At 36.1% G+C, this 15,430-nt stretch overlaps 2 protein-coding genes across 5 annotated transcripts in view; both read right to left on the bottom strand.

The window, feature by feature from the left end:
* LOC137489326 (uncharacterized) overlaps positions 1–11,816 on the bottom strand; it is a 49,972-nt gene extending 38,156 nt beyond the window's left edge. Inside the window, exons 1-10 of the mRNA XM_087311681.1 lie at positions 9,714–11,816; positions 8,199–8,234; positions 7,844–8,108; positions 7,310–7,421; positions 5,861–5,948; positions 5,687–5,772; positions 4,719–4,929; positions 4,435–4,560; positions 1,480–1,597; positions 1,268–1,406 (exon numbers count right to left, since the gene is read on the bottom strand). Coding sequence (XP_087167807.1) covers positions 1,268–1,406; positions 1,480–1,597; positions 4,435–4,560; positions 4,719–4,929; positions 5,687–5,772; positions 5,861–5,948; positions 7,310–7,421; positions 7,844–8,108; positions 8,199–8,234; positions 9,714–9,795 — 1,263 coding nt within the window. The 5' untranslated portion in view covers positions 9,796–11,816. The remainder of the gene's footprint in view (positions 1–1,267; positions 1,407–1,479; positions 1,598–4,434; positions 4,561–4,718; positions 4,930–5,686; positions 5,773–5,860; positions 5,949–7,309; positions 7,422–7,843; positions 8,109–8,198; positions 8,235–9,713) is intronic.
* Positions 11,817–14,891: 3,075 nt separating this feature from the next.
* Positions 14,892–15,430, bottom strand: part of muc5d (mucin 5d) — a 54,751-nt gene continuing 54,212 nt past the window's right edge. For all 4 annotated transcript variants that reach the window (XM_087311677.1, XM_087311679.1, XM_087311676.1 and 1 more), the window contains one exon: positions 14,892–15,364. In XM_087311677.1, coding sequence (XP_087167803.1) covers positions 15,196–15,364 — 169 coding nt within the window. In that variant the 3' untranslated portion in view covers positions 14,892–15,195. The remainder of the gene's footprint in view (positions 15,365–15,430) is intronic.

Here is a 15,430-nt window from a genome sequence, read left to right as displayed (position 1 = left end):
TATAGAATATAAAGTCATGCTGCAGTGGATAAAGAATGAATATTGTGTATGAATCCCATGAGCTTGGATGACTGCATCCATACATTTCTGCAATGACTCAAATCACTTATTAATAAAGTCTTCTGGAATGGCAAAGAAAGTGTTCTTGCAGGACTTCATCAAGATTATTTAGATTCATCTTTAATGCCTCGTCTTTCATTTTATCCCCAGACATGCTTAATAATATTCATGTCTGGTAACTGGGCTGGCCAATCCTAGAGCACCTTGACCTTCTTTGATTTCAGGAACTTTGATGTGGAGGCTGAAGTTATTCTGCTGAAGAATTTGCCCTCTCCTGTGGTTTGTAATGTAATGGGCAGCACAAATGTCTTGATATCTCAGGCTGTTGATGTTGCCATACACTCAGCAGATCTTTTGCACGCCACCATAGTGAATGTAATCCCAAACCATGATTTTTTTTTCTTCACCAAACTTCACTGATTTCAGTGAAAATCTTGAATAGGCTTTGTGATGATTATGATGCACTTTAACAGATGATTCATCAGAAAAATCGATCTTCTGTCACTTTTCTGAATGATTAACTGGAAGTCGAGTTATTGTTTGTTACTTACAACTGAAATCGACGACAAGACTCTTGTCAGGTAGTGTATATGCAGCAAACATGTACTGTACAGTGTGAAAAAGCTAAAAATGTCCAAGAAGACACAAAATTGTTATACACAATGACCGGGAGACCATTTAGACTGCATGTCAGTGATGAGAAGATGAAAGATGCCAATTGTACTGTATGATGACTGAATATGCAAAATGGCCTTAAACAATAGCTAAATGCACTACAGAATGTTGTGTTTGCAAACACATGCACAAACTGCATATATTCATGCATATGAATGTAAACACATCAACCTGCCCACTGACGGCTTATTATAGGTGCATATATTAATGTAATGTGTTCTCACTTTAAATTAATCACACATTTTTCATTTACATTCAATGAATGGCCTTAAACTTAAACTTTGAAACACACCTGGCACTGATGTAAGCTGCATTTTTAATTTGCAGGGTATACGGTGGATTAAATGTCATGGTATAACTCTCACTACATAAGATTAATTTTAGAAGGGCTATTTTACTCATACTTTGGGTAGCATTTAGAACAGATACTTTTATTCTACTTATACTACATTTTTGGCAAGTAATGGTACATTTACATGAGTATGATTCTGACTCGTGAATAAAGAATGAAGGCTGTCAGACTATTAGTGACCTTAGTGAGGATGTAGTCGCAGTTCCCGCTAAAGGTGAAGGTTTTTCCATCATAAGTGGTGACGTGAGACCCTCCAACAACAGAGCAGATTCCAGGACAGTCCAGGTATGAGCAGGTCCAATGTCCAGCATCACATGTACTGGTACAGAAAGTAAGCAGCGTTAGTTTGGTGAAATTCTGTTAAATGGCTCGTATTTCTGTGCTCGACTCACCATGTTTTACAAGCCTGTGTGTACGAGTCTCCTGAGAAGTAGGTTTTGTTATTGTGTACACATGGGCATTTGTTCACTGGAACACATCCACTCTGACCGATGTCATCCTCGACCATACCTTTACAAAACGAAGGCAAAGTGGTGAACAAGACTGAGCACAAAACAGTTGTGATATGAAGCTGTCTTCACTGTTAATGTAAGAATAAGCATATTCATGTGAGGACAAGCTATATTTGAAGGATCTTCATCAGACAAACTAAACCACACTAACGTGCTACTAGTGCACTACTAGTAGTAGTAATGTCTGCAGGCTTCGTCAAGTCAAATTTAAGACCCTTTTAAAACCATAATGAAAAAAAATTTGTTTTATTCAGAGCTGAACACTAAGAATTTCTTCTAATGGCCCAGGTTTTTATTTTTGTTTGCCACAACAGCAAAAGAATTAAATGCACTTATGTTACGTGGGTTTGTGTTATTTATTTTATTTATTTATTGCCGGTTTGTGCTTGCGATCGAGTTCTAGGAGGAGTGTTTCACCCGGCTTATCCAGGATTGGATGATGCCCGTGACGTCACTGGGGATTCCCACTATATAAGGCTGACAGCAATGGCGTCTCTGTCTCAATCTTGCAGTCTCTCGCCCTCCCTCAGCTCGGTGGTGGCTTGCGCTCAGGCGGTCTGGCTGGCGGTGCTCCGCAAGCCCGGCGATCATTCATCCAGATGCCGCTCCATTTAGTGTTTTGTTCCTGTTAATCTTTTGATTCTTAGTTCGTAATGTGTTAACTAGTTTGTTTATTTTGATACTTTGCTTTGTAGCAGGTAGGGGTTTATTTTTCATAGTCACGTTTTGTTATTTATTTACTTTAGCGAAGGTAAGCAGTGGCCCGGAAGACTCACCTATTTTTATTCCTTTCACGGGAGTTTAGGTAAGATCTGTCCATTTAAAACAGTTTAGTCAGAGACCTGTTTACCTTAGCTTCCCTACCTGTCTACTTGATTTTTGCTAATGTTTTGTCTCTTTTGAAAGCGTATGATTTATGGAAAATTAAACATATTGACGGAACGTCAATTTAACCATTCAAACGTCTGTGTCTTCCATATGTTCGGCTCAAACCTTGAATGTTTTTGTTATTCGAGCCAGTTTTGAGTATGAGCCGTAACAACTTATTTTTTTAGCCACATATGTTAATGTGTCAAAACAAGAAAACTCTAATTGTATATATTGAATATTTTTTCAACACAATTTTAATTTTCTTATTAACACGATTACATTGATGATAAAAAAAATACATATTTGTTGGCTTTTTGTCTGAATGGATTAAGTAAAACACATATTCAACATGATGCTTTTCTGCTATAAAAACTTGCCTATTCCATGTCTAGTTATAAATATTATATCCGCTCCCCTTTACTTCGGTAAATATTTTTTGTATAAATGGATGATCATGTAAAGGGAAATAATGCTCTGTTATTATCATGAGAAATTGTCATTGTCAAAAGTACATTTCAACTTACACTAACCCTAACCCCAACCTAACAGTCTACTTATAATCTAATGAGACTAGACTGGCACGTAGATGCAATACAATTTAAATGCAACAAACTGACCATCAAAATTAAGGGTGACCATGTGTATAAATATTATTAGCCTCCCTTATTTAGCCCCCTTAGTATGTCTGATAATGTATTTATTTCTTCTGGAGAAAGTCTTATTTGTTTTATTTCAGCTAGAGTAAAAGCAGCTTTTAATTTTTTTAAAAACATGTTAAGGTCAAAATTACTAACCCCTCAAGCTATATTTTTTTCAATAGTCTACAGTACAAACCATCATTATACGATAACTTGCCTAATTACCCTAACCTGCCTAGTTTACCTAATTAACCTAGTTAAGCCTTTAAATGTCACTGTAAGCTGTATAGAAGTGTCTTGAACAATATCTAGTAAAATATTATAAACTTTCATCATGGCAAAGATAAAATAAAGAAGTTATTAGAAATGAGTTATTAAAACTATTAAGTTTAGAAATATGTTGAACAAATCTTCCCTCCCTTAAATAGAAATTGGGGGAAAAATACACAAGGGGGCTTATAATTCTAATATATATATATATATATATATATATATATATATATATATATATATATATATATATATATATATATATATATATATATATATATATAATTGTTGGTGATTGGTGATTGGACGGATGTTGGGCTGATTGAGTAGCTTTACTTGGAAAGAGAAAAATTAAGACTGTTTGAAATTATTTAAGACCTATAACACAATGTTACGGTGAATTTAAGACTTTAAGGACTAAAATTTTGTTTTTGAAATTTAAGACATTAACCCCAGGTTTAACAGACAAGGCTTAAGCCTAGTCCTAGACTAAAATGTAAGTCTGAGCTGTTTCAATTAAAATAAAATTGCACTGATTGATTTTTAAATATATCAGTGCCTTTGCTTTGTCTCAAGATACACACCAGTAATGTTTTTTTTTTCTAAGCAAGTTTATAATATTTTATTTACATTTAAACTACTTAAATGTCCTAATTGAACTATGGCCTAATCCTGGCTAGTCTAAGCTCTGTCTGTGAAACCGGGCCAAAGATTTTTCAAGACCCTGCGGACACCCTGAAAAAAGTTATTATTATCACACTTTCTTTTATAATTTTAACAGAGCTAAACACAAATATGATGAAAAATAAAAAAGTTCAATACAAAAAATTTATAAAATTGAACAATAGTAAAGATCTGTAAAACCTTTAATGGTATCACAATTTCAGTTCATTTGCCCCAGTAGTTTAATTATGTAATTTAACCAAACAAAACAGAATGTTAAAAAAACTAAAAATGAATTTCATAGGAATTTTCATAATTCCATACTAATGAATTATATAACAATAAGAAATAAAATAAATGATAATAATAAACAAATCGGTAAATCACTTCTCACCTTCAGGGCAGAAGCAGCCGTCCTCACAGTGATCGGTACACATCAGATCTGCAGTTGGGGCTGAGCAGGTGCTCTTGCATGGACTGCCACACTCCAGGTACTGCAGGTTTAGAGGACACGTCTTTGCTGCTCCAAATAAGAAGACAATTATTACATTACCTCACAAAAATATACATAAAATACACTCATACTAATAGGACGGTACTATGAAGTGCCATCAATATTTTGCAATTATCATTATAACTGCATGTTAAATTATTGACTATAGGCATTTTTCCACTCACGACAGAGCTGTTCTGTCCTCCATGTTCCTGGTTGTCCTCCAGCATGTGTGCATTGCTGTGAGATCTCAGTTAGCGTGCTGCACAGACAGTCATGGCTGCCGTAACATTGACACAGGTCGCTCTCACAGGCTTTTTCAAATGAACTCATGTCCATCACATCATAACAGTGACTAAAGCCTGGACTGCTGAGATACTGCTGACAAAGGCTTGTCTGGGACATCAAAAAAGTCAGAGGATACAAGCATTGAAGGCCGTTCAGATAAGACAACATAGAACAGAAAGTTTACAAATGCTAAATCACTAACACAGTTAAAAGCTAACAAAAAAATAGAATAATGAAGTTTTTATCTTATATATTGAGTAGAATAAGGGTGAGTCAGATGTATTGTCATGATATGATATAATATGATATGATATGATATATCATTTTCCTGTACTGGGTTATGGCTAGAAGGGCATCCACTGTGTAAAACATATGCCGGAATAGTTGGCGATTCAATCTGCTGTGGCAACCCCTGACATATAAGGGACTAAGCTGTAGGAAAATGAATGAATGATATGATATCAAATCTCTTAGTCATTGATACAATATATGTCAATGTCAAAATAATCTGCAGTACGATTCTAATAAAATATGAGGTAACGGAATATAATATATCGCTAGCACATATAATATGAACAGTAAATTTAACTTAATTGAACATAAAATGCACTTTAAATTAATTCTTAAATGTGTCTTAAGTAGTTTGCGACTTCTGCTTTGCTGTTAAATCCAGGCAAAACAAGTAGGGATGTATCAATATTTTCAATACATCTTATTGTTAATCATTTTAATGAAATATCAATCTATTTTAATGTATTGTTACACCCTTAGAGTAAACCATATCAGATTTTTGAAAATCAGTATTTACACTTTAACATGAAACTCAGACATAGCTACAAAATATAATAAAATTGTGTCACAATACCTGGTTTTCACATAGACCATTAGGTTGCATTTCGATGTTCCCACAGGATTCAGATGGAGACTCTTTCCATGCAGCCACGTCATATTCTATACAAAACAAAAATTTAGATATTGTATATAAAAATATCCACAACTGAATTTCTTTAACAAGAGGTTTAATCAACGTGATGTTTACCATTTTTAAAGGAATCATCAGACTTGTCTCCATTGAAGTTTCCACAAAGTCCACAGGTCTTTTCTTTGTACTTTTCTGAAAGCTCAATCTGTGGAAACACCATGCAATTAAATATTAGGCATTGTGTACACTACAATGTACTTGTAAAAATACTTTTAGGGTCCCTCAACAGAAATTTTTGATAGCAGTCACTGCCTTTGCTGTTGTTTTTAGCACTTTCAGGCTCAACAAACAAGAGTGAGTTGAAACAGTCCAAAATATAATATTAAAAAGTGACTTGCGTACTGGATCCATAGCAGAATAGGCTATATATCAGTTCATTTTGCATTTAGAATACTCATTTCAACATACAACAATTTGGGACACACCATTTCTTTTTATCAAATACTATGTACAATAGTACAATCTAAAAAATGCTGGGTTATTTCAACCCAAATTGGGCAAAATATGAACAAACTTGGACCTATACAATTTATAAAAAATGAACCCATAGGTTGGTTTTGTCCTTTTTTTACAACACAGGCTCCTTTTAGATATGCACCCCTGTATACATTTCTGGAGAGCACAAATTATGTAACCAGAGGTATGTCTTGCTGAATTTTGGCTTTAAGATGAACACTATAGGGTGGTATGACGCCGCCGACGGCTTCTGCTCCTTTTCGCGCTACCAGCTGGCTACTTACCTCTGTATGGACAGCTTTTCCAGTTTGCTCAGTAACTCGCCAGGTATAATGGTAAACTTGAGACTCGAAGCGGATTTGACCGCAACAATGGTGTTTGAGTCTAGCAAAGATCGGTTACAGAAATCAGGCACAACAAAAGCAAAAATAAATAAACAAACGGTTTACTTATTTCTAGTCACGTTTTTTCTTTTTCTGGATTGCTTTTGAAAAAAACTATCGGTTGGGATTAGGAAAGAGGATGGGTGAGTCAGTCAGTTGGTCGACAGCAAGCTGGCCTGGCCAGCTGAAGTATATATTGTGTCCTCTGGTGGAATCTCGTTTACACGAGAAGAGGACGTGCAAAAGAAATTTGAGATCATCAATAAGTATACGGCAGTCTCTGGTGGATTTGCAAAAAACAAAAACTGCAAGAAGACGTGCCTCTGGTTACGCATGTCAATGTCCCTAGAAATGTAGACTTGGGTGCGTATCTGCAATGAGCCTGGGTTCAGTTTTTTATAACCCAGCTCTTTTTAAGAGTGTACTCTTCTAAATAGCAATTGAAATTAGAATTAGTGAGTGACAAAATATTACACGTTGAAATGAGGTTTCTAAATGCGAACATGGGGTGCCACAGGTGTTTGTAACAAGTTCTATTGTGCTCTCAACTGTTTGTATCCAGTGTAGGCTTGATACAAACTTTAGACGACTGAAGTTCAACATAAAATACAGTTTCGCAATTATAATACTAAATATTCATCTAAAAATTAAGATACAATAAGCATACCAAGAATGATCTCTCCTTCTCCCAGAAGACAGTCACTCCATGTTTGTTGGAGATCTTAACACTTGGGTTCAGCTCGATAGTAATTCCATCCTTATAGGTTGAATCGTACACCCTGTTGGTGTAGGGAAAAAACAACATTTAACAAAATAAATCTTTGTTTTTTTTTTTAGAGATAATAAACCAAGACATTTAAACTTAGTGTTAAATTTAGTTAATAAAATAGTAAACACACTCACACTTACATTAATAATAAAGCAGATTTTTGTAAATATTTTTTATGGACATCTGGCATACCTCAAAGCTACGTTTTGGCCCCTTAAATTTTATGTTTTGCTGATGACAAACAACTTCAGCGCCTTCTTTTAACAGACAAGTTTACATGTAGTTTTTAAAGGTTAGAACTAAAATCATGTTAGAGTAAGAAAAAAAACATTCAACAAAAGAAATCCTAGTTGTTTTTAGAGATTATAAGCCAAGATATTTGAATGTAGTCTCAAATTTAAAGTTTAGTTGGAAAAGAATAAACACACTTACACTTGGTCTCCCATGATGATGTCGTTGTTGGTGAGTACAATGACTGTCCCTTCAAGATTTATTGTGATTTTTCCAAACGTGATTGAGTTATTTACAATTTGTCTTTGGATTTCAATGTTGAAATCAGACACGGGACTGTTGCACATCTTCACCAAAACGTAGCTGCACGTGTCTGGCAGTTGAAAGAAATGCCCGTCGAATGTCTTGAAGTGGAAATTGCCCCATGTGCTGCAGATCGTGGACTGATGATCTGGATTCGGTACGGCTACACCAAAAGAGAAATCATTTATGAATCTGATCTTTCATAAATAGCAATTTGAATGATTATAAAAAAAAATTGTGAAGGACTGCATACCTTCAGTTATGATCAAATTTGTCATGCCAGGAAACACTAAAAACAAAAGGTAAATAAATTTCAATCCCCTGAGACCTTCATTCAATCTGGCTTACTTCTGACATTACTCAACGCTATGTATTGGCCCCTTAAATAGTGTTTTGCTGATGACAACCTGACAAAAGTCTTGTCACCTATCCAAGTTTTAGGAACAACAAATAATAACTGGACTTCTAGTGATCATTTGGTATTAGAAGTGGCTTATATGAAAGGCAAAGACCTCTAGATCAAGCTTATTTCAACAAAATAAAATATGATCATGCCTTGATTTTTAATGATTTAATTAGTACAGTAAGATCTGACTTTACTTAGACAAAAGTCCTGTCATTTAACAGAAATAATGTATAGTATAGAACACAGGTGTCAAACTCAGTTCCAAAAGGGCCGCAGCTCTGCACAGTTTAGTTCCAACCCTAATTAAACACACCTGATCAAACTAATTGAGTCCTTCAGGCTTGTTTGAAACCTACAGGTAAGTGTGTTGGAGCAGGGTTGGAACTAAACTGTGCAGGGCCACCCATGGTATAGAATATAAAGTCATGCTGCAGTGAAAAAATTATTAATATTCTGTTTGACTACCATGAGCTTGGAGGACTGCATCCATACATCTCTGCAATGACTCAAATCACTTATTAATAAAGTCATCTGGAATGACAAAGAAAGCAATCTTGCAGGACTTCCAGAGTTCATCATGATGCTTTGGACCAATAATGTTCATGTCTGGTGACTGGCCTGGCCAATCCCGGATCACCTTGACCTTTTTTGCTTTCAGGAACTTTGATGTGGAGGCTGAAGTATGAGGAGCGCTCTCCTGCTGAAGAATTTGCCCTCTCCTGTGGTTTGCAATGTAATGGGCAGCACAAATGTCTTGATATCTCAGGCTGTTGGTGTTGCCATCAACTCTGCAGATCTTTTGCACGTCCCCCATACTGAATGTAACCCCAAACCATGATTTTTCCTTTACCAAACTTGACTGATTTCAGTAAGAATCTTGAGTCCATGTGGGTCCAATGGGTCTTGTGCAGTATTTGTGATGATCATGAAGCAGTTCAACAGATGATTAATCGGAAAAATCCACCTTCTGACACTTTTTCAAATGATTTAAATGAATTATGGATTAAAAGTCAAGTTATTATTTGTTGCTCTTACAACTGAGATCGACGACAAGACTTTTAGGTAGTGTAGCTCTATTAGACTCCAAAACTGCAGCACCTTCCTCTTTTTTTAACAGACAATTGTTTTAATGCACTTTTTAAAAGGTAAAACACTTCAAATTGAGATTCTACAAATAACCACTAAATCAAAATTTACAGCAGTTGTTCTTTTTTCAACTTATTGTATTATTCTGATAAATGCAGTTGTGTCACCCACAGAAATTAATACATTACAATTACTTTAATAAAATGTAAATGAAAATTCACCTAATAATTGCCTATAATGCACTAAACACATGAAAAGACAAAATTAAATATTTACCAGTCGTTTGGCCCATTACTGCAAGGTTTGCATTGTCGTCATAATATATCGAGACTTTAAACATAAAAACACATACAAACATTCACAATAAGATTATGCATTATAAAATGAACACAACAGTGACGGTGGGGGGCTTACCTGCTTGTTCTGACTGCAGACCCACCAGCAGGACGACCCATCTCACCATCCACATCCTGACCATCCCAATGTCCATCCTCCAGGGCTAATGAGAGCTTACTAAAAGCGCTCATCATTTTATACTGAAATTTACCCTTTTTTTTAGGAATATCAGGTAGGATTAGACTGGATTTCTATTATCACAGATTCAGTTTCATTGAATTAATTAAAGGAAGTGTGAGGTTAAACAATAGTTATGCTAACTTTGAGTGAAAGATACATTTGGCATTATCAAAACAGGTTTTATCTGTGTTATCATCTCAGATTAAACAAGGAAATAATTACAGCGGGGACTTTTGATACTTTTCCCTGTGGGGACTTTTTTGCATGATGCACAATAGACTTAAATATTTGCTTCTCAGTGACATCTCGAAATCTATTATAACCATTTTTTTTGGAAAATATGAATGATTGGATATAAATGAAATTGAAATGAATTGTTAATGCTAATGAATATAATTCAAGAGTTCACACTTAGCTGATGACTGACAATAAAGTGTGTTTTTTTGCATGCTATGCCGGGAGAGAGCCCTGAGCTCAGAAGATCCTTGAGCCCGGGGCTCCCTCCCATTTCATCGGGAAAGAGAGGAGTCTAAGCTCAGGAAGGTCTCAAGAGCTCCTCTGAATTCGTTTGTTGAGCCAATTCCTTGATTATTAGGGGTTGCCACAGCCGAATGAACCACCAACTATACAGTATACGTTTACGCAGTGAATGCACAGTACTAAAAACGCTAATATACTGTGGAATTTGGATTATTCAATTGTACTGGATGTCTTGGGACTATGGGAGGAAGCTGGAGTACCCGGGGGAAACCCACACTAGCATGGAAAGAACATGTACACCCCACACTGAAATGCCAACTGGCCCAGTCGGGACTCAAACCAGTGACCTTCTTGCTGTGAGGTGACAGTGCTAACCACTCAGCTAACCACTCAGTGCTAACCACTCAGCCACCGTGCCACCCTGTCCTGGCTTAATCTAGGAAAGAGGGGGAGGAGTAGGGGTGGAGGGGGATTCTTTAAGGTGAAGATGATTCGTCTGATTGGAAAATCATGATAGCTAATGCAGGACCGGCTGTGGTCAATCATAAGCAGGTGATCCTTTTGAAATTAGTTTATAGATGAACTTTATGTATTAATTAGTTTATAGTTAAATAAGCAATGCACTAAAATGTTGAATCAAAAATGAGCAGTGGAAGTCAAAAAAGCTCATTACAGGCCATAGAAAAGATGACCGATCTATTGCAAAACACTGTGTTTTTGTGTCAACGATCTCACGCTGTAAAAAATATTTGTTGCCCAATTTTCTTAATCTTAAATCTATGATATTCGTTCATTTTCCTGTCGGCTTAGTCCCTTTATTAATCCGGGGTCACCACAGCGGAATGAACCGCCAACTTATCCAGCAAGTTTTTACGCAGCGGACGCCCTTCAAGCCACAACCCATCTCTGGGAAACATCCACACAAACATTCACACACACACACACACTCATACACTACGGACAATTTAGCCTACCCAATTCACCTGTACCGCATGTCTTTGGAACATCAGCTCGAACCAGCGACCAGCGCCAAAATCTATAATGTTTCAAATGATTATTTTAACTAAAATATTACGTTAAACTCAGCATAAACAATATTTAAGTTCAAACCCTAATTAACCTTCATGACAATTTTGTTGACGTTTTGTCACGTCCTTTTTAATCGTTGATATTTTAATTTTGTACCACATTTTAATATGGTTCTCACTCTTCCAAAAGATAAGTCTGCTTGCATTTACATCTAAACTCCACTTCATATAACTTCTGTCCATTTTCCACAAAAAATAATAAGGAAGTCAAAACTGGATTAATGACTGAACGTTCATAACAACAACAGACTGAGGTCCTGTCTGGAAAACCACAAACACACACACACAAAAAGTGAGACAAAAGATACTAGAGATGTTATATTTTTATAACTGCTCTAACAGTAAATTAAATCAGCCTTGTATGTATAAAATGATAAGATAAATATAATAAAACAATATGTACAAAAGAAACAATAATAATATAAAATACATACACATAAAAAATACTATAAAATACACAAATAATGTCTGATCATAAAAAAGTACACATATGCTTCAATTGATGAGCATTTTAGATTTTAAAAGATTTGTTCCTCGCCACAGGCTTGCTTGGTTTTGGGCCTGTGGAGCTGTGCGTTGATGGATTTGTTCTTCAGTGTTTCGACTTTCAGCAGTGAAAATTAAACCACGCTGAACTAAACTGAACTGAACTTCAACTCTGAAAACTGGACTGACCCAATTTCAATTTACTAGACCTTCAATGTTAAGCTGCTTTGACACAATCTACACTGTAAAAGTGCTATAGAAATAAAATGCAGAACGTCCAGTATTTATCCTGTTCTCAACAAAAGGTGACAGACGTATTAAATCTGATCATATGTTTGGTTTATTAAGTTATTCAGGATTTTGCTTTGCATGAAGATGTAACTGCTTTTGATAGTCTTCCACAGAAAATCTAAATGTAAATAATTCTGATTAAAAAAAATGTAAGACTGGAACAACCACTGTTATGTATTTACGCAATACTTTTCTGTCATTTTAATAAAATGAAGTTAATTAATTGCTTAATATGTGGATTTATGTAAAATCCACATCCTGCTTCCTTCATAATGTTCCTTGTTCCTTTTGAATTTTGCATTGTGCGCAAAGTGTTTACACAGAAATTAAACTATATCAATAGTGCGTCCTCCCACAAGATAACCTTTTCATGTTTGTCAAAGATCTTGATACTTGATTGAAGCTCCACTATAGGAGACATTAAAAAACATCCTGTCAGACCTAGTATGTTACAAATATATATACAAAATGGAAGTCTTTGAAGGCACCGTTCACCCACAAATGAAGCTTTACTTGGTTTCATGACTTTCGTTATTTTTTTGAACACAAACGAAGAGTTTTTGAAACTGGAAACCATTGACATTCAGTCGGAACAACAACAAAAAAATACTCAATACTCGGAAGACAATGGTTGGTTTTTTTCCCCAACATTCTTTGATATATCTTCAAAGTGAACAATAGAATGCAAATAACATTGTCAAAACATTCCATGTTACTTCTGTGGTTCAGCTGTTCTCATATAAGGGCCCAGACACACCAAGCTGATGACAAACAACTAGCAACTGTGTAATTGCTTCGCTTAGGCCCACAACCGGACCAAAAACCAGTGAACTACACGTCGCAACAACATGTAGCACAAGCTCTGTGATTGGTCAGCTTGGTAGCTGTATTGAGTGTGGGCGGTGCTGAGAGCCGCGAGCCCGATGGAGTGTTTTCAAGTGTCGAGTCCAGTGGAGGAGCTCCATATGGAAACTTGTTTTGTGTTTACCTTATAATTAAAGTTCTTGCTTGTCCGCCAGTTTTGAAGAATGTTTGAAGCTGTTAACCACTGACATTCAGTCAGAACAAAAAAACAACAACTATTGAAGTCAATGGTTGTATTTTTCTACCCTTTTTCAAAATATTTTCAAAGTCAATGAAAGAATGCAAATAACTTTGTCAAAACATTCCATGTGACGTTCAACTGTTCTCATATAAGGGCCCGAACACACCAAGCTGATGACAAACAACTAGCAACTGTGTTATTGCTTCGCTTAGGCTCACAACCGGACCAAAAACCAGTGAACTACACGTCGCAACACAAGCTCTGTGATTGGTCGGCTTGGTAGCTGTCATGAGTGTGGGCAGTGCTGAGAGCCGCAAGCCCGATGGAGTGCTTACAAGTGTGGAGTCCAGTGGAGGAGCTCCAAATGGAAACTTTTGTTTTGTGTTCACCTTATGATTAAAGTTCTTGCTTGTCCGCCAGTTTTGAAGAATGTTTAAACTTTTAACCACTGACATTCATAGTCGGAACAACAACAAAAAAACAACTATAAAAGTCAATGGATGTATTTTTCTAACATTCTTTGATATATCTTCAAAGTCAATGAAAGAATACAAATAACATAGTCAAAACATTCCATGTGACGTTCAACTGTTCTCATATAAGGGCCCGGACACACCAAGCTGACGACAAACAACTAGCAACAGTGTTATTGCCTCGCTTAGGCTCACAACCGGACCAAAAACCAGTGAACTACACGTCGCAACACAAGCTCTGTGATTGGTCGGCTTGGTTGCTGTATTGAGTGTGGGCCGTGCTGAGAGCCACAATGCCCGATGGAGTGCTTACAAGTGTCGAGTCCAGTGGAGGAGCTCCATATGGAAACTTTTGTTTTGTGTTTACCTTATAATTAAAGTTCTTGCTTGTCCGCCAGTTTTGAAGAATGTTTGAAACTGTGAACCACTGACATTCATATTCAGAACAAAAAAAAAAACAACTACTATTAAAGTCAATGGTTATATTTTTCTACCATTTTTCGAAATATCTTCAAAGTCAATGAAAGAATGTAAATAACATTGTTAAAACATTCCATGTGACGTTCAACTGTTCTCATATAAGGGCCCGGACACACCAAGCTGATGACAAACAACTAGCAACTGTGTTATTGCTTCGCTTGGGGTCACACCCGGACCGTGAAGCAGTGCATGAACAAACCAAACAGACAAAAGTCAACTTAAATGAGAGCCTCATTTTGCACTTGCAAAAGGGGTTGTGTCTTTCTGCACCAAGGGTGACAGTATTTGTTTTTGCGTTCTGCAAAACGAAATCGAACTTCCGATATGCACAGACAAAATGTAAACAAAGTAGCGTTTTGTACCATTATCAAATTAATCAATCAATCACTCATGAAGGGATTCACTCCTGCAAAACACCCAGGAAGAAACTTGACACAGAGGAACATAAAATCCTACTGCCAGATAGCATATTAAAAACTATCAGATTTAAAGCAAGATCCTCAAAATATTTAGCTTACACTCTTATAATTGAGACATTTTGAAGAGGGAGGGTTGATCTTACTTTCAGTGCATAAAAAAAGAAGGGCCACTGTAATTGATGCTCATTAGTATGCTTTATTCTGATGTCATTCATTTAAATGAAAGGAAAGTTACATATATCATGCATAGATTATAAAGAATAAAGCACGAAAGGGCCCAGAACCCCCTTTAAAAGACCACCAAATAGACTATGCTTAGAACGAAACACATCCCAGGATAAAAGAAAATGTGCAATATATGTAAATAATGCACGTAAACAATCAGCTTATATTATTAATTTCTGATATATAGTTTTAATTGGGAGTTTTCTCAGTGTCAGATTATAGAGTCATACTCAAAGCAGGATCTCTTATTTGACTTTAAAGCTTGTCTGCACACTTCATTGGAGTGCATTTGCATGACTGTATGTAAGTGTAGTTATAATCAATCTCTGTTCCATTGGTGCACTTCAGCTTCACTGGTAGACTGGTAGACTTATCTTTCTGACAGCAGGAGCAGCTGGTCATTTGATTGGTGTAAAGTGAATACCTGTAGACATTTCCAAGAAAACATCAATCAGATGAGTGTATCATAATATATACAATCTAACAATTC

Source organism: Danio rerio, chromosome 25, assembly GCF_052040795.2.
Source record: "Danio rerio strain M-AB ecotype USA chromosome 25, GRCz13ab, whole genome shotgun sequence".
Classification (NCBI taxonomy): Eukaryota; Metazoa; Chordata; class Actinopteri; order Cypriniformes; family Danionidae; genus Danio; species Danio rerio.
Note: the sequence above shows the minus strand (reverse complement) of the source record. Positions and strands in the feature narration are given on the sequence as shown.